We start from the raw sequence: 19,694 nt of genomic DNA on the forward strand, positions 1-19,694 counted from the left end.
CTTAGCAGTACAATATTACTGGAGAAAAAGCTATGCAGGATTAGGTTAACAACTCTTAATGCCTTTTTGGCAATGTTGTTCCGGTGGGCTCTGGCACTTAGATCATTAGAGATGAGTACTCCAAGGTCCTTGACAGAGGACTTCTTACTATAACCTTATTTAAATGGTCTTTATTGCATATAGTTAGGTTTAAAGATACTGGACCTTAAGAAGGAAGGGCCTGTTACCTATGGAAATCCCCTTCCCAAGAATATTTGTATATTTTCTATTCTATTTTCTCTTCACCCGAAGTCCAGTCCACATGTTGGACTGTAACTCCATCAAAATATCCAGATGTTGGAGAAGGTCCTTCTTTGGAGCTCTTGTCCACCAAATCATTTTGGAACAAGATTGGGTGTTATCAAAACGGGAGACAAGGAAAAAAAGATGGGAGTGTGAAAATTTATTTTATTTTAATGTAATTTATTTTACTTTACTATTTTATTCATTTCACTTCATTTTATTCCATTCCATTGATTTAATTTTAGTTTTAATTCTATTCCATTTATTTTATTTTAGTATTTTTATTCTATTCTGTTCTGTTCCATTTATTTTATTTTATTTTACTATTATTATTTGATTTGATTATTTGATATATTTGATTATTTGATTATTTTTATTTCATTTCATTTATTCTATTCTATTGTATTCCTATTATCTATTCTGTTCTATTCTATTCTATTCCATTCCATTCCATTCTATTTATTTTATTTTATTTTGCTATTATTTATTTGATTTGATTATTTGATTTATTTTTATTTTATTATTTTATTTTTATTTTTTATTTTATTTGTAAAATTTATTGACCACCTATCTTACCCAGGGTAAGATTATGATCAAATCAAAACAATCTACTGTTTTTTTCCCTCCACAGGTTCACCGCAACATTCCATTCTGGTTCTCTGCATCGTGCTTTTTCTGAGCAAAGTAGGTGTCCTACTTTCCATCTCTTCCTTTTTCCTAATAAAAAGGCATGGATGCAAGAGGGCCAAAGATCGTTCCGGAACATCCCAGGAAATGAGACGATCTGGAACTTCAAGTTAGGAACTCGTGTTCCCGATAGATTGTTCAGGATGAGAAATGATAATGGTTAATGAATCGATAATAATGCTATTAAAATGCTTGTATCGTGCTTCACTCTTCCCATCGTGTAACACAAAGCCTATAAAAAGCCTATAAAACAGAGATTAAAAAATAATAACTGTTCTGTCGCGGGAAAGATCTGACTCGAGACCAGTGTGAATTTCAGCTCTTTATTAGCTCTCAGTAACTTCAACAAAACCGGAGCCGCGTCAGCCTCTTTTATAGCGGTTGCTCGTGGCCAATGACAGTTTCTTAAATTTCCCGCCATCAGGCAGACCAATTGCAACAGTCTTTAAGTAACCAATCAATAGGCGGCAATAGCGGTCCAATCAGAATGTAGTATTACAAGTGTGTAAATATCTATATACAACAATAACCTTACTTTGTTTTGTCATGTCTGTGACTCAGTTGAATCTTTCTTAAATTGTAAATGCTGCTTCCTGATTTTGAAAAAGAAACAAACTAAGAAAACAGAAGTAATTGTTCTTGTGACATGCATTGAAATGTTCAAGAAAAACCAGAAATTAAAAAGCTTACCGAAGTCACAGTATAAAAGGGCAAATATTAAAAAAAAAAAAAATCCATATAATTTGGGAGTGTAGAAATGCTTTTGAAATATGAAGAAAGTGACCAAACATGAAATGTCCACGTTTAATACTTGTGTCTCCGCTATTTGTGGAGAAAAAAAGATAATTTTCCAGGAATTATGTCACCCGATAAATTTATGTTAAGGGGACAAAGAAAGAGACAGGGTTGCTTTCAGGCACTTTACTTAATTAATTGAATTAATTGTCTACCTCATACTGGTTTCATTCTTGTCCCTACATTTTCTCTACATACCTCAGGGAGATTTCAAAACCACACCAGAAGTTCCTTGTCTCGTGATTCCAATAGGATCCTATTATCTAGGTAGATTTCATATTGAGGGTTGCAATATGAAATCTCTCTTCTCTATTTTATTCGCCAGGAAACTGGTAAATCACCTCACGAGTTCCTTATCAATCTTTATTTCGATCAGGCTAAAAAATACTGGACTAAAATACACATGTGTTTGGGAAAAATGATAAAACAACCTATAGATCTAAAACCAGATATATTTTTACTGGGGATTTTGCCTGAAGGTTATAATAAAGAGATAACATATCTGATTATTAATGGACTAACAATATCTAGAATTGTATTTGCACAAAATTGGAAGAAATGAGATAATTCCAACAGTGGAGGAAACAATTAAGAAAATAATGGAATATACGGAAATGAGTAGGCTAACAATGGCAATTAGAGAACAGGAAGAAAAAGAGTATTATAAGATTTGGGAATTATTTTATGAATGGTTAGATAGAAGAGTAAGAAACTGAAATATGTGGTAACAGTAATAATAAATACACTGTGATTGATTATTTCTGAATGAGTAAGAATATGAAGATAACTTTGCAAGGACGAGGTTTGTTTTTAAAAGATGATATAGAATTTAAATTATAATGTTAACAATAATATAATAATGGACCAATATAGAATGTATATAGACCAATAATATAGAACGTTGATTAGAATGGTTTATGAATATAATCAAATAAGAAAAGTATAACAGTGTTACTATGCGCAGAAGATATATGTACCCTTTCTTTTCTTTCTTTCTTTCTTTCTTTCTTTCTTTCTTTCTTTCTTTCTTTCTTTCTTTCTTTCTTTCTTTCTTTCTTTCTTTCTTCCTTTCCTTCCTTCCTCTTTCTTCCTTTCTTTTTCTTTTCTTCCTTCCTTCCTTTCTTTTCTTTCCTTCCTTTCTTTCCCTTCTTTCCTTTCCTTTCCTTTCCTTTCCTTCCTTCCTTCTCTCTCTCTCTTTCTTTCTTTCTTTCTTTCTTTCTTTCTTTCTTTCTTTTCTTCCTTCCTTCCTCTTTCTTCCTTTCTTTTTCTTTTCTTCCTTCCTTCCTTTCTTTTCTTTCCTTCCTTTCTTTCCCTTCTTTCCTTTCCTTTCCTTTCCTTCCTTCCTTCTCTTTCTTTCTTTCTTTCTTTCTTTCTTTCTTTCTTTCTTTCTTTCTTTCTTTTCTTCCTTCCTTCCTCTTTCTTCCTTTCTTTTTCTTTTCTTCCTTCCTTCCTTTCTTTTCTTTCTTTCCTTTCTTTCCCTTCTTTCCTTTCCTTTCCTTTCCTTCCTTCCTTCTCTTTCTTTCTTTCTTTCTTTCTTTCTTTCTTTCTTTCTTTCTTTCTTTTCTTCCTTCCTTCCTCTTTCTTCCTTTCTTCTTCTTTTCTTCCTTCCTTCCTTTCTTTTCTTTCTTTCCTTTCTTTCCCTTCTTTCTTTTCCTTTCCTTTCCTTCCTTCCTTCTCTTTCTTTCTTTCTTTCTTTCTTTCTTTCTTTCTTTCTTTCTTTCTTTCTTTTCTTTCCTTCCTTCCTTTCCCTCCTTTCCTTTCCTTTCCTTTCCTTTCCTTTCCTTTCCTTTCCTTTCCTTTCCTTTTTCCTTTCCTTTCCTTCCTTCCTCCCTCCCTCTCTTTTCCTTCCTTCCTTCCTTCCTTCCTTCCTTCCTTCCTTCCTTCCTTCCTTCCTTCCTTCCTTCCTTCCTTCCTTCCTTCCTTCCTTCCTTCCTTCCTTCCTTCCTTTTCTTCCTTCCTTCCTTCCTTCCTTTCCTTCCTTCTTTTTTTTTTTTTTTTCTTCTTTTTTTCTTCCTTACTTTATCTATAGAGGGAGCCCCTTTGGCCTACTGGTTAAGGCACCAGGCTACAAACCAAGAGACTGTGAGTTCTAGTCCCGCCTTAGACGGCCTCTACATTTAGCCAAATATCTTGCAAGGCAGCATCCGTGTTGCTTTATTTGGAAAAGGCCAAGGAGGAAGACAATCATGGCTACTTTGTTCAGGAAAAGCCCCAAATAGAGACCATAGATGGATTGTCCCTGTAAACCTGTGGAGAAAAGACAGGAGATTGTTTTTGAATTATTTGTAATAAAGCCAGAAAAATAGAATAGAGTAGAGTAGAATAGAATATAGAAATAAGAATAGAATGGAATGGAATGGAATAAGAAATGCATAGAATAGAATAGAATAGAATAGAATAGAATAGAATAGAATCAGAAACGAAACTTTATTGTCACTTTGAATGTACACTAATCAGCATACATTAAAATGAAATTTCGTTGCAAACAGATCTCAAAAATTCTCCAACTCTAAGATGCACAACATAAGCATGACAAAATAAATAAATTAATTAAAGAAATTAAATACAAAATTATGCATATGCTGACCTATATTATGTGACACGGAGAAACAACGCGGTCTAATTAGGATGTCTACATGAACATGGCAAGAAAAATGACCCTTGTGAGTGTACCAGATACGGATGGCTCAGCGAACAAAGCTGTTCCAGATTCGGGTAATCCTACTAGAAATACTTCAAAAAAAAAAAACCCTTCCCCAGAGTGGAGTCACAGAAACAGACCTTAAAGCGGGTGTGTGGGGTCTCTAACGATGTTTCGAGCTCCAAGCACAGAGGATTGTACACATCATTGTTTCTTTAACTTGTTCTTCTTCTAATTTAACCTCTAATAAATATCCGTATAATTTCTTAATCACCTTTTCGTCAGTACCTGTTAAAATTTTATCTAAGGCAGTCAATTTATCATAAAAACCTTCTGTTTTGAGATCTTTATCATATCTAGAATGTATTTGCACATATGAAAACCAATTCATCCTTATACCTCGTTGCTCCAGTTCTTGCATAGATTTAAGTTCACCCTTTTCATTCATAATTTCTCCATACCTAACTGTTTGTTCCATTTTATATATCACTGGATATGAAAACGCTTCTATAGTTGAAAGCCAGACTGGAATTATCAAATAGTGTTGCCTTTTAATCTTCTCCCAATTTAATAATAAAGCCTCTCGTATATAGTGTCTTCTAAAATATCCATGTGTTTTAGTTCCCTTGTACCACAGGAAAGCATGCCAACCCAACAACAAATCATGTCCTTCAAGTGTCAATAATCTAGTATTTCTCAATGTAATCCATTCCTTGACCCACATCAGAGTTGTCGCTTGATAATATAACTCCCAATTTGGCAGACCGAACTCACCTTTTATTCTAGCATCTTGTAATAACTTTAATTTTATTCTTGCTTTTTTTCCCCTGACAGATATATTTCAGCACTATTTTATTCAACTCATCAAAATACTCCTTCCCTAATCTAATTGGAATTGTCTGGAACAAATAAAAAATTCTTGAAAAAATATTCATTTTAATTGTTGATATTCTCCCTATTAATGAAAATTGTAAGTTTTCCCATTTTGCCAAGTCTGTCACAATCTGTTGCTTGAGTTTATTATAATTATTCTCTTTAAGTGTGCCACGTCTTGCTGTCAAATGTATTCCCAGGTATTTAGCCTTATTTGTGACCTGGATTTCCAAGACTTCCGCCAATTCTTCCCTCTGTTTTACTAGCGTATTCTTCCTCAGAATCTTTGTTTTGTCTTTATTTATTTTTAAACCAGCTACCATTCCACATTCCTCTATCTTTTCTATCAACCTAGTCGCTGTTGCCAGCGGGTCTTCTAATATAAAAACCAGGTCATCTGCAAATGCTTGTAATTTGTATTCTTCTTTCTTAATTTTCATTCCTTTTATTTCTCTCGCCTCTCTTATATCTCTAGTTACAAACAACAGAGGTGACAGCGAGCAACCTTGTCTTGTACCTTTCTTTACAGCAATAGAATCTGTTAATTCCCCATTAATCATTACCTTTGCTGTTTGATTATGATATATAGCTTCTATGGCTTGAATAAATTTCTTACCAAAGCCCATCTGTTCCAATTGTAATAATATAAATCACCAATTTACATTATCAAAGGCTTTCTGTGCATCAAAGAATATCCACACCATTTGTTTTTCAGGATGTGCCTCGTAGTCTTCCGGTGTGTCCAGGATAGTTCCCATATTGTCTTTAATATGTCTCTTTGGTAGAAATCCATTTTGATCGGGGTGAATAAAATTATTTAAATATTGTTTGAGTCTTTCTGCCATTATTGAAGCAAAAATTTTATAGTCTGAGTTCAATAAGGAAATGGGTCGATAGTTCTTAATTAGTTGCGGGTCCGCTTCCTCTTTTGGCACAAGTTTAATATATGCTTCTGACCCATGATTTAGGTGTCCTCTTTTTTAACAAAACTTCATTCATAACTTCCAGAAGCAAAAGGTTCAACTGCTTCTGGAATGTCTTAAAAAATTCAGCTGGCAATCCGTCCGGGCCCAGTGCCTTTCCATTATTTTGTTTTTTTATTGCTTCCGTTAGTTCCATCATTGTTATGTTTCCTTATAACATCATTTTAATATCTTTTGGTATCTGAGGCAAATTAGCTTTCTGTAGGTATTGTTTAATCTTCCCTTCCTCTATTATCTCTTGTTCATATAACTTCCGATAAAAGTTCTGTACAATTTTTTTCTTCTCTGTGTTTCCATAGCAGGCTTGCCCTTGGTTATCTATCAATTGAGCTATTTTTCTTGATTCTTTCTCCTTTTTCAATTTATATGCTAACCATCTGCCTGGTTTATTTGCATCTTCAAAGTAGTTTTGCTTAGCATTTCTAATTTTCTGTGTTAGTTCCTCTTTTTCCATTAGTCCCATTTTGTGTTTAACTATGTCCATTTGTATTTTCACATCTTTTTTTAATGGTGATTTTTGTAGTTCTTTCTCAAGCCTCTTGTAATCATCCTCTAAGATTTTCAACACTTGTCTTTTCTTTTTGTTTCTTATCTTTGTATAGTCTATTATCAAGCCCCTAGAGTAAGCCTTCATTGTATCCCACAAGTTTTGTGTTGATGTATCTTCTGTTCTATTTTCCTTGAAGAAGAAATCAAATTCTTTCTCCATTTTCTGTGTAAAGTCCTTTTCTTTTAATAAAGCATTATTTAAAGTCCATCTAGATCTTTTCTTTGTTCTTTCCACTTAATTGTCATTGGATTGTGGTTTGCCCAGGTACCAGTTTCTATCTCAATTTCCTGTATGTTGGTAATCAATTCTGCTGACATTCATATCATATCTACTCTGGACCATGATGAGTGTCTATTTGAATAAAAAGTATATTGTCTATTTTTAATATTGTTTTATCTCCAAGTGTCCTTTAGGTTTAGTTCATCCGTCATTAAAAAAAAAGATTTTGGCAAGATCTTTCTGTTTTGTTTTATTGTTTTCTGTGTTTTATAGTCCATCTTCTCATTAATTATTTCATTAAAGTCACCCAACATGCATATATTGTCATATTCTAAGTCAATTATTGTCCTGTGTAGTTTTTATAAAATCCTTCTTGATTGTCATTTGGAGCATAAATTTCAATTAAAAGTAATTTCACATTATTGTCTATTATCTCCACCATCAAGACTCTTCCATCATTGTCCATATAAATTTGTTTTGCTGGAATTGTATCTTTAATGTATAAGACTACTCCTCTTTTCTTAACTCGTGTCAGTGAAGTAAATATTTTCCCTAATTTTGGCTGCACCAGTAGTTGTTCATATTGTTTTTTAATGTGCACTTCTTGTAGGCAAATTATATCAAATTTCAATTTTTCTAATTTATGAAATATTTTCCTTCTTTTAATTGCAGAATTAAGTCCATTTATATTAGTTGTAATCAATTTTTTCTCTTCCATGTTTTATACTTTATAGGAGGGGTTAACAGCTCTGGTTGGTCTCACCTCTCATTGTTCTTTAGGTTTCCCATTGCTTCCTACAGCTCCTTGTTCTTTTTGAATCACTTCAAGGCACCCCTCTTCTAGTTTGAGTATTGCTTCTTGTCTTTCCCTCTCATCTTTCTTGTCTCTGAAATATTCTGCATAAAATAATTCTGCTTTCTCAATTGAATCAATTCTATGTCTTTGCTCTTGCCATGTAAACCGAAGGCCTTCTGGTATCAGCCATCTGTAGTTCACACCTTTCTTCAAAAGAATTTTAGTCAGGAATTGATATTCTCATCTCTCTTATTTTTTCTAGGTACTTGTTTCAAGACCACAATCTCCTTGCCTTTATATTTCAGTGTTTTCTCTCTTGCTATCTGTAATATTTGCGTTTTAATGGCCCTCTTCGTAAATCTGATATGTACTTCTCTTGGTAGTTTATTTCTCAGTGCATATCTTGTAAAGACTCAAAAAATTTCATCTACTCCATCCACCATTTTCTCTTTAGTTATTTCCAGTGCTTCTGCCAGAATTTCTATCATTATTTCTGCCAAGTTTTCTCCCTTTTCTTCCTCTATATTTTGAAATCTAAGATAGAATTCCGATCTATCTATTTCCCATCTCAGCATACTCTTGTCCTGTTCAATTATGTTCAATCTGTTATCAATATCGCCAATCTTCTTATCTCTTTTGTTCCTCTCTTTCTTCAATTTTTTGGATTCTTTCTTCATATTTCATCATCATCTGGTGGATATTCTCAACTTTATCATCTGCTTTTTCTGTTCTTAACTTTATATCTTGAACTCCTTGCCAAATCATCTGTAGGGTCACCTCTTTCTTTTTTTCCTGCTGTGACATCACCGTTGTTGATCGTTGTCCTCCAGATGTCAAAGAAGCTGTAGTTGGTATTGAAGAACCAGTACTTGATGGTCATCTACTCATTTTTACAAGGCAGAAGCAATGAGAAAGAAAAATCTTTGGGTTCTTGTATACCCCTCCAATTAAATCCAATTGATTAAAAAGAAAACCATAAAAAAGCAAAAATTATAATAAGAAAAAAGAAAAGAAAAAGATCTTCAGGTTCAATACCTTAATCCAAGTAATCAATATAGAAAAAGCCCAAACAATATCATAAAAATAGTGCTCCAAATCCCAAAAAAAGAGAAGAAAAAAAAGGAGAAGAAAGAAAAAATAAAAATAAGTAGATCAATATGCTTTGAGGTAAAAAGGAATCCAAAGCGAAAAAAGAAAAGAGAAAAAGCAAAGTACTGAGGATTAAAAAAATAAAGATTAAAAATTAAAAAGGAAAAACCCTTTAACAGGCCACTGTCACAGATGTCAGAAAAAAAAATAGATTATTAAGGGGGGAAGATAAAGAAAGCAAAAAAACAACAACAAGCCACACACTGCCACAGTATAGTGTCCAAGGCTCTCTTGCCAAGTTAAGTTCCAAAAAAGCTTTAAAATTTTCTTCTCAAGACCCTCTCAATCGTCTTTCTTTTTACTTCTTGCTTTCTCTCACTATCCGAAAGCAACCACAGATAGTAACCCAGAAGAGCACCTGTAATAACATTCTTCCATGCTCGTCCCACTATCTTCACAAACTGGCTTATTGTCCTTGACCACAGTTCTTGTTATTGTCAGGCTTATCAAGCCACAAAGAAGAAAGAAAGAAACAGTATTTCCAAGCCTCTAGATGGCAGTGTTACTTATTGTCTCTACTTCCCCCCTTGAATCCAAAGGAAAAAAAGAAAGTTAAAAATGGCTAACAAATAAGCAGTTAAACTAAGATGCTTTTAGATATTTAACAGAAGCACTAGGAAAAAGAAAAAAGTTCTAAACAACGAAAAAAAAAAGAGTAAAGGAATCACTGAATGCAAAATTCAAGAAAAAGACCAGTCAATTTTAAAATTTTAAGGCGTTTGTAAAAAAAAAGTCCAGCAATCAAAAATATTAAACACACTAATCTTGACTGCAGGTTTAATCTCGCCGCTTTCCCTCTTCTGTCTTCACTTTAAACTTTTTCTCTTCCCTTCTCAGGGTGTTCTCTCAAATAGCAGTATTTTTTTTAAAAATCATCTCACCAGATGGACGCACTTTTGCTTTCCACTTTCCTCTTCCTTCCGGAGCTGTCCCAGCTTCAGCGGCTTCAATGGCCGCCTCTCTGCCGCTGGAAAAAAGGGCTTCTCCTGAATCAACCAGGGACTTTGTGATGTCCCTGGGATCAACAGGATGTGCCCTTCTCTGTTACCGTCTCTACGGGACGGTTTAAGTCCGCGAGGACCGTCCAGCAGCCGAGGTATCGATGGCGCTCTTAGAGCATTAAGATTGCATGTCGTACTGCCGCAACGCCAGCTCCTCCCTCCTACACTTCTTGGATTTCTTACATGGTTTTTTTCTTAACCCAGCCTTCTATTTATTTTTTTTTCATTTTCTCTTTTTTGTTCATCTCATTTTGTTTCTATCCGACCATTTGTTCACACTCACCTTCGACAATCACACGAGTCCCAGGTCCTCCAAGCAAAGCCTTAGTTCCCCTCCAGTCTTTCTTCTCCTTCACACAGCAATAAGTCCCCGCATCTTCCAGAGTAACATTATAGATGGAGATGGTGAAATCTGTGGCGGAATTTGGATAATCTCTTTTTATTCTTTCATCGGCTTCATCCGTCTGGATGTCTTGGTAGACGACTTTCCACTGAGGTTTGTCTACCAAGAACCATTTCACAGGACCAGGTGTGAAGGTGTCAAACACTTGACATTTCAGGCGGAGAACATCTCCTATTCTGACCAAAACAGACCTCTGGGGTTGCAAGAGCCATGAATCCTTGGCCTTAACACCTGAGAAAGAGGAACCCAGATTGTAGTTAAATCACAGAATCCTAGGGCTGGAAGGGACCTTGGAGGTCTTCTAGTCCAACCCCTTGCCCAAGGTAGAAGACCTTATACCACCCAGTCAAAGAGTTGCCCGATCATTCTTTGAATATCTCCAATGACGGAGCACCCGCAACCTCAGGAAACAAGTTTTCTATGGAGATTTTCAATCTTCCAGGTCTGGTTGTCCGAAAGGTGCTTTTTTCCCAAGAGGCAACTGGACTTTATGTTTTTTTTTTCTTTGAAGACGTTTTGCTTCTCATCCAAGAAGCTTTGTCAGCTCTGACTGGAGGGCAGGCGATGGAAAGACTTATATTCCTTGCAGACAACTGGTCATTTGCATCCTTTTAGAAGGTTGTTGAGGCCACTTGGAGGTTTGTCTGTGTCCTCAGGATCACCTGAGTATTGCAAATGGGTGTGGAGCCTTCTTAGAACTGTTGAAAGGACCGTGTTGTAGACCGGAGATAGATGATGCCATATCCACCCGCTTCTGTTGAGGAGGGATGTTCAATTTAGTCAAATTAGTCATTTTCGATGAATTTTGTGCTACTCGGGTGACCCTGGAGACACAGACAAATCTCCAGGTCGCCACAACAACTCTCTCAAAGAATGCAAAGGACCAGCTGTCTGCAAGGAATATAAATCCTCCTATTCCACACAATCCAATCAGAACTGAAGAAGCTTCTCAGATGAGACACAAAATGTCTTCAAAAGGAAAACTAGAAAGTCCAGTTGTCTCTTGAAAAAACACCTTTGGGACATGCAGGAAGCAAGCTAGAGATCATTGATTAATTGTTCTCTGCCAGAAAAATTTCGTCCAATCCTAAGTTGCATTAACAGAGGGATACAATTGAGATCAAGGGAGGTACTAATATCCCTCTATAAAGCCTTAGTAAGGCCACACCTAGAGTACTGCATCCAGTTTTGGTCACCACATTATAAAAAAGATGTTGAGACTCTAGAAAAAGTATAGAGAAGAGCAACCAGGATGATGAGGGGACTGGAGACTAAAACATGAAGAACTGTTACAAGAACTGGGTCTGGCTAGTCTAGGGAAGAGAAGGACCAGGGGAGACAGGAGAGCACCTTCCAATATTTGAGGGGCTGCCCCAGAGAGGAGGAAGGGATCAAGCTATTTTCCAAAGCACCTGAAGCCCAGACAAGGAATAATGGATGGAAACTGAACAAGGAGAGATTCAACCTGGAAATAAGGAGAAACTTTCTGACAGTGAGAACAATCAACCAGTGGAACAGAAGTTGCCTTCGGAAGTGGTGGGAGCACCATCACTTGAGACTTTCAAGAAGAGATTGGACTGCCATTTGTCAGAAATGGTGTAGGGTCTCCTGCTTGGGCAGGGGGTTGGACTAGATGACCTATAACGTCCCTTCCAACTCTGATTATCTGTTATCTGTTCTTACTTCTAAGTTGGTACTCTCTTGAACAAGCTTTCACCCATTACTTCTAGTGCTACCTGCCCTCTGGTGCCTTAAAGAATAAATCCATCCCCTCTTCTTGGTGAAACGCCTTCAATTACTGGAAGGCAATTGTCATGTCACACCCTATATGTCATGTCACTTCTATAGTCTGGACATGTCTACCATGCCTGGTTCCAGATTTGAATCTGATATACCCAAGTCCCTTGAGTCCTCCAGTAATAGACTAACAGAACTGGAAGGCACCTTGGAGGTCTTCTAGTCCAACCTCTTGCCCAAGCAGGAGGCCCCCCCCATTGATGGAGCACCCACAATCTCTGGAGTGGTTCTACCGATTGATTGTTCACACCAACAGGAAATTTCTCCTTCGTTCGATTGTTGCTTCTCTCTTTCATAAGCTCTCGCTCACGGCTTCTTGTCTTGGCTTAAGGTGCTTAGGAGAATAGGCCAGCCTTTTCTCCTCTGTGACAGCCCTTCAAATATTGGATGACAGCTGTCACGTCGCCTCTAGGCCTTCTCTTCGTTAGGCAAAACGTACCCGGTTCTCTCAAGCGACCATCGTATGTTTTCGCCTCCAGATGCCTCACCGTCTTTGTGGCTCTTCTCTGCACTCTTTCGATTTTGTTGCAGAATGCACAATAACAAAACTGGAAGGGATCTTGGAGTTCCAAACAGTGCTGAGATTCATATTTTTTTTAATACCGGTTCTGTGGGTGAGGCTTGGCGGGCGTGGCAGAGGAAGGATATACTGCAAAATCCCCATTCCCTTCCCACCCCACTAACCTGCTTTCCAGCTCCGTTCTCCTACGCAGGGCAACCAAAGGAGACCCAGCCAATCAGCTGGGACTCCATGGGAGGCAGAGAAGAGATGGGGCTGGGGCCAGTCAGAGGTGGGATTTCCTGGTTCTCTGAACTACTCAAAATCTCCGCTACTGGCTCTCCAAGAACGCTCAGTGCCACATCTTTGTCTCATCTTTCAAATTACCCCCTAACTGGGGAGTGGGGTCACTTGGTGCCTACATGGACAAGCACAAAAGTTCCTTTCTGGTGAGATTGATCTGATTATTTTTATTTTATTTCCTCTCCTGGGCTTGGCAAACACTCCCCTCTAAAGACGGCTGTAGCGGTGGTCAAATATGGCCACTCTGAATAGGAAGAGCTAACCAGAATAAGATTGATCAGGAGCGGTGAAGAAGAGGGCAGTAAGAAACCCGGGATAATTCGGTGCAACATCTAAATATAAGGTACCCCGGAATTAAAATTATAAGTTTTTTTTTTTAAAGAGAAATAACTAAAAGCGGCTGACAGAAAAAGTGAAGAGAAAAAAAAGTTTATTTTTTTAACAGCGGAATATGGCTTTGAACTTGGAAAGGAAGAAGATATTGGTTGAAACTGGTTAAATATATGATCTTGGCACTCAACAGGCATAACTAAAGCTGAACTTGAACGTCCCAAAGAAAAAAATAAAAATAGTAATTGATATTTGAATCTATTGGAACTTTGAATTTAAAAAAAAAAGCCTTAAATAGAAAAAAAGTGGGAGAAAAGGGTGAAGCTTGGATATAACAGAGAATGCCATCTAGTGGCAAAAGAATTTATTTATGATTTTCTACAATCTGATTTACTTCAAAGTTTGACTTGATACAAAATAAGTAAAATCTTGACACAAGTAAATAAAGACCCTAGAAAGTGAAAGTGGAACATTGAACATCAAAATAAAGAAAAAAGCAGGAAGGGTTAGGAACTGTTTGGTGACTTTGGTATAAACTCTAAATCTATGGATATTGGACTATTTGATGAATCTGAAAAATACCCAGAGTGGAACTAATAAAAGCTGATCAATGGAAATAAACTTTACAGATATCCGTGGAATTAAACTACTGGACAGAAGTGTTTTAAAATGCAGAATCTCCTTTGGATTAAAAATGGAACTAAAAAAAAAAAGAATGAAAGGAACGCTACCAAGAAAGAGGTGAACCGTTTTGCTTTGCTTTATAATTTTTGGAAATTGCGGTTTTAGAGTGTGGAAAGGGAACTTCACGAGGACCGTGGTGTCACCCAAGCAGGAAAAGCCCAAAGGGAACATCAGGCCAGCCATAAAACAAACTTGCATAGGAAAAGAGATTTAATAAAAGGTATTGAAAGAAGCCCCCTAGACAAAAGCCAAGTAATTAAGAAAGCTAGGGAAACAAGAAAAAGAAATCCCTTACAAACAAAAGGTCATACCAAATCAGCAAAACAAATAGACAAAAGATACGAAATAGATTCCATAGCAGACAGGAGATTGCCACCAAACAAATATAAGAAAACATTAGGATGAAACTGATAATCCAATCAAACCACCCCGCAGAGTTTACCCTCTGGCGGAAATGAAGACAACCCCCTGACAGGATTTAAAACATTAAGAAATACAAACACAAGCACTCACACACAAAAGGAGAAAAGGTATAAAAATCAGGAGTTTATTATACAAAGCTGGCTAGCCCCAGGAACGCAGACTTCTTGCTATCTCTTGCCTTCCTGAAGAATAAACCAGCTTCCAAGCAGTTGTCTGTGTCCTTGTACTGGAGCTCTCCCAGCAGGAAAACCGAATCCTTAGAAGAAAGACATTTTCCAGCCTTTCAACAAGAGCATGAAGAACAGCAAAAAGTGCCAGAAGAGGAGGAGTTGATTAAAGATGGACGATTTAATGGACAATTGGAACAACGTATATTAAAGTGAAGGGGGGGAAAGGATGGGAATTAAAAATTTGAGACTTGAGGGAGTAATTAAAAAGGGGGATATTTTAAAAACCAAACAAAGTAAAAGGGAACAGCAGGAAAGTAAATTGTGGAAGGAAGCTTTAAAGAGATAAGAGGGGATAAAAACTGGAGTAAGAAAAGGAGGGGAAAAACAAAGGGAAGAAGAAATAATAAGAAACAGGACCAGAAAACAAAAAAATATGGAAATCGAATATTAAGAATGGGGATTCTGCAAGGTGAGGAGGTGAAGTATAAATGTATTTGAAGTAATAAACTATTTAGAAAACAGGGAAATATAGATTATTAAAATGAAAGGTTGAAACTGAATTTTTTTTTGTTATAGGAATGTTCATTTTTTTGTTAAATTATATATAGAGATAAATGGAATAAATGGGGACAAGGGGAATTATGACAAGTTTCTGAACTATGTTTAAGAAATGTATAGAATATAGTTGAAATGAATTATGAGGATTGTCGTAATGAGATTAATGTAAGTTCTTATGATGAATTGAATAGATTAATTTTTCTTTTTGTAATTATAAACATTTCTATGTATTTGAAGGGGAAAGCACCATGAGGAATCTGGGCTAAAAGGTATATATGATATGTAGTTGCTAGGAGATTATTATTATTAATTTTTAGGTGATAATTAAAAGTTAAATGATTATTGAGATTAAAAGGGGAGTTAATTAAATGATATATAAGCCATAGGGGTGGCACCCTCAAATTAGTAATTAAGGGGGAAACTTTTTTGAAATGCTTGAATGGAATTAGAATTTGTGAAGTGATGAAATAAGAATATGAGATGGAATTGCAAACCTGACAAATGAAAGTATAAAAGTAAAATGAAGATGAAGATGTGAGAGTTATTTACAGTTTAAGGAAATAGATTAAGGAATATACCGGAACATTTATGGAAAAAGCTGGAGGAAAGTATTTGAGAAAAATAATAGAAAGTATGTAAAGTATTGGCAAGATACAAAATTAAATGTGAAAGATGAGTATGTAATTATAGTCACGTTTGCCTGGAAATGTGAAAACCTGGAATCATGCTGTTCAAGAAAAAAAAAAGATGTTTTTAAAATGTGGAAAACTGAAATAAAATTTTATACATATAAAAAAAGAAGTTCCTTTCCAAATAAACGCAACTCCAAAGCGGTGGGCGAGTCATGGAGAAGAAATGCAGAATTAATGGCTGTGATTTTATCTAAGTTCCTGCCATCCAGTGGCTTAATTTGAGAGGGACAAAGTTGGTGTGAAGCAGAGTTGCTTCCTGAAGCAATCTGGACTCTGACTGGCAGTGGGATTTCCTTCACGGTGGGACCACCACATCTTGAGAAAACAAGGCGCTCCGTCTCACCATCGGAAGTGACGTGAGATGGGCTCCTTCGCTTCTCCAACCTTTTGAAGCGCCCCTCAAAAGGGACTGTAGGAGACCACAGGCAGGAGATCGGAGACGGGGCGGGCCAGTGGTGGGATTCAACTTTTTTTTACTACTGGTTCTTTGGGTGTGGCTTAGTGGGCGTGGTGCAGCTTGGTGGGCGTGGCTTGGTGGGCGTTGCTAGGGGAAGGATACTGCAAAATTCCTATTCCCTTCCCACCCCACTAACCTGCTTTCCAGCTCCGTTCTCCTGTGCAGGGCAACCAAAGAAGACCCAGCCAATCAGCTGGGACTCAATGGGAGGCGGAGAATAGATGGGGGCGGGGCCAGTCATAGTTGGTATTTGCTGGTTCTCCGAACTACTCAAAATTTCCGCTACCGGTTCTCCTGGTCAGAACCTGCTGAATTCACCACCTCTGGGGAGGACCATAACTCACTTCCCCAGCTAAGCATTTTCACATTAAGCCATCATTGTGCTAACCAAAAGAAAATATCTACCACCCCTTCAGTGGTTCTTCCTCTGCTCCCAAGACAACTAAAGATGGAAAGTGAGATTGTTATTTGGGTGAAGATACTGAGGGATTCCTAGGAATTTTGAATGATTTCTGTGAACCCCTGCCCCCTCCCAAACAAAGGAATGTGAAAAAGAGAAAAAATGAGTCTGGAGAACCAGATTTTTTTGGGGGGGGAGTAGATCAATTCTTTAGTCTCAATGTGCCTTCCGTCAGGTTTAGCAGTAGCCATCAATGTTCTCATCTTTAAACGAATTGGAAGCCCGATGAGTAGCAAATCCAACGGATCATCCTAGGAGAGGCCAGGACTAATTAGCAGAAACACGGAGTCCAACATCTTACAGTTACTGTTATTCACCCTGGAAAGAGTGCAGAAAAAAAGCAACTGGGATGGTTAGAGGGCTGGAGTCTAAAATAGACGAAGAAAGGTTGCAGGAATTGGGTAGGTCTCATCTAGCGAAAAGAAGGACCAGGGGAGACAGTGCTCCAATACTGGAGGGGCTCCCACCAAGCAGAGGGGGTCGAGCTATTTTCCAAGGCACCCGAAGGCCAGACAAGAAACAATGGAAGGAAACTGATCAAGGAGAGAACCAACCTGGCCCTCGGAAGTCGTGGGAGCGCCATCACTTGAGACTTTCAAGAAGAGACTGGACTGCCATTTGTCAGAAATGGTGTAGGGTCTCCCGCTTGGGCAGGGGGTTGGACTAGATGACCTACAAGATCCCTTCCAACTCTGATTATTTGTTATCTGTTAACCCTGAAACTAAGGAGACATTTCCTGACAGTGAGAACAATTAACCAGTGGAACAACTGGCCTCCAGAAGTTGTGAATCCTCCAACACTGAAGGTTTTTTAAAAGAGACTGGACAGCTATTTGCCTGGAATGCTATATTTCTCCTGCATGAGCAGGGGGTTGGACTAGAAGACCTCCAAGGTCCCTTCCAATGCTGTTATTCTGTTGTTCTTTCATCCACTATCTCAGTTCCTTCTGTCTAGGGCCTTTCGGCCTGATCACTCACCTCCATTCCTTGCTGAGGACAGGCTGGAAAGCACAACGAAAACCAGACCGGAAAGGAAGACTCCACAAGCCATTGGAGAAGCCCGTTTCGTTAAAATGGCAACCAGTCTCAGGTCTCTTTGACTGTGGCGTAAACTGGTCTGGATTGTCACCCACACAATCGGTTGCTTCTGAATAGTATCTGGCTGCAGATTAGCCTACTCCTCAAAGGGGAAGTCACGACAGGAAACTGATTTGACATGAAGTCCGTTTTGGGGTTGTGTTACATTTTTGGGGAAGAATACTGTGGGAAAATAAATAGATTCCCACAAACGTCTGTTAATACTGAGCAGGGTTTTTCAAAGACTTTCCAAACAGACTGAGAGAGAGGGAGGGAGGGAGGAATCTCAGTGTCTTAGTGAACCACCATGGAAGTTATGAGAGCCAGCCGTGTGCTGCAGCTGCCCAAAAGGCCAATGTAATCCCTGGTTGCATTGATGGAGGGATTACATTAAGATCATGTGAAGTCTTAGTTAGTTTTATACTACAGTGGTAAAACTTGTAATACTGCATCCAATTCTGATCACCACAACACACAAAAGAAGGCGTTAAGACTCTGGAAAGAATGCAGATAAGAGCGACCAAGATGATGAGAGGGCTGGAGGCTAAAACATACGGGGAAAAATGGTTGCAGGAATTGGGTAGGTCTAAATTAACCGAAAGAAGGACCCAGGGGAGTCATGATTACAGTGTCTCAATATTTTGGGGGGGCTTCTACAAAGTACTTTATCGTCCTTACAAGAAAATTGAATGCCATGTTCAGTGTACATTATACATAAGAAAACTATTTTAAAAAAATCAAACTGAAAGACACATTCTTCGCATTCTATAGAATAGAATTGAGAACCCTTAATGTTGCATTAATATTGCACTATACGGTGGGATTCGATGCAGTCGTAGAAGAAAAGGGAGTCAAGCTATTCTCCAAAAGCACCAGAAGGCAGGAGGAGAAGCAACGGATGAAAACTCATCAAGGTGAGAGGCAACCTGGAATTAAAGGAGGACAATTCACCGGTGGAACGACTTACAGTGAGAAGTTGTCGGTGCTTCATCACCGGAGGTTTTTAAGAAGAGACTGGGCAGGCATTTGTCTGGAATGGAATAGGTTCTCCTGCCTGAGCAGGGGGCTGGACTAGAAGATCTCCGAGGTCTCTTCCAGCTCCTTTATTCTGTCATTCTATTGTTCTGTTGGTTTGTGGTTCCTCATATAACCATGGGGGTACAACCCGTTGCATTTTCACCTCTCTGTGAGGCCATGCGGATTCCTATATATTAGAAGGCATTTGCTGGCATTTTTTCTGACCTATAATTTCATTAAATGACGGCAGCCTTTTAATAAAAGGAGCTTTGGATGAAGTGAGCTGCAGCTCAGGGCAGCTTATGCCTTTTAATAATACCTGTAATTTGAATAAAAAAAGGCACTACCACAGGTAGACCTCGACTTACATTCGTTGAATGACTGTTCAAAGTTACAACAGCCCTGAAAACAGGGCCTTGGGACCGTTGTTCACACTTATGACTGTTGCAGCGCTGGTTCATATTTAGGACGGTTGCCCTGTTCCCAGGGTCACCTGATCCCCTTTTGCGAGCTTTGGACAAGCAAAGTCAAACCAGATTCACTTACTTAACAACTGCAGTGATTCACTGACTGTTGTGGTTCACCGGCAGCGGGTGCAGACGGCTGAGGTGTCGGAGAGTGAGGACTCGGATGAGGGTCCTGCATGTGATGCAGGGATGGGGCCAGGACCATCAGGGAGTGGAGTGCTGCCTTTGGAGGTTGTGGAGGCTGGCAGCAGTGAGGAAGAGGTCCCCGAGGAGCCTGTGCCCATTGCGCATGTGTGCGCAGGGCTGCTCGAAGGAAACAGCCAGCTGCGGCAGTACAGGCGACTCGGGAGTAAGGCTGCAGGATGATGGCCCCTCCCTTAA

The 19,694-nt window shown here is 38.2% G+C and overlaps 1 protein-coding gene across 1 annotated transcript; it reads right to left on the reverse strand.

The window, feature by feature from the left end:
- Window positions 1-1,278: 1,278 nt before the first annotated feature.
- LOC148125992 (tyrosine-protein phosphatase non-receptor type substrate 1-like) lies at window positions 1,279-17,922 on the reverse strand. The gene is made up of 3 exons (XM_087928862.1): window positions 17,731-17,922; window positions 10,260-10,610; window positions 1,279-4,011 (listed from the first exon to the last, which is right to left on the reverse strand). Exons 1-3 carry the CDS (start codon window positions 17,801-17,803, stop codon window positions 3,854-3,856), a joined length of 582 nt encoding a protein of 193 aa, XP_087784988.1. The 5' UTR covers window positions 17,804-17,922; the 3' UTR covers window positions 1,279-3,853.
- Window positions 17,923-19,694: the final 1,772 nt, after the last annotated feature.

The sequence above is a fragment of the Pseudonaja textilis genome, chromosome 3 (assembly GCF_049901715.1).
Source record: "Pseudonaja textilis isolate UNSWEBS1 chromosome 3, rPseTex1.2, whole genome shotgun sequence".
Classification (NCBI taxonomy): domain Eukaryota; kingdom Metazoa; phylum Chordata; class Lepidosauria; order Squamata; family Elapidae; genus Pseudonaja; species Pseudonaja textilis.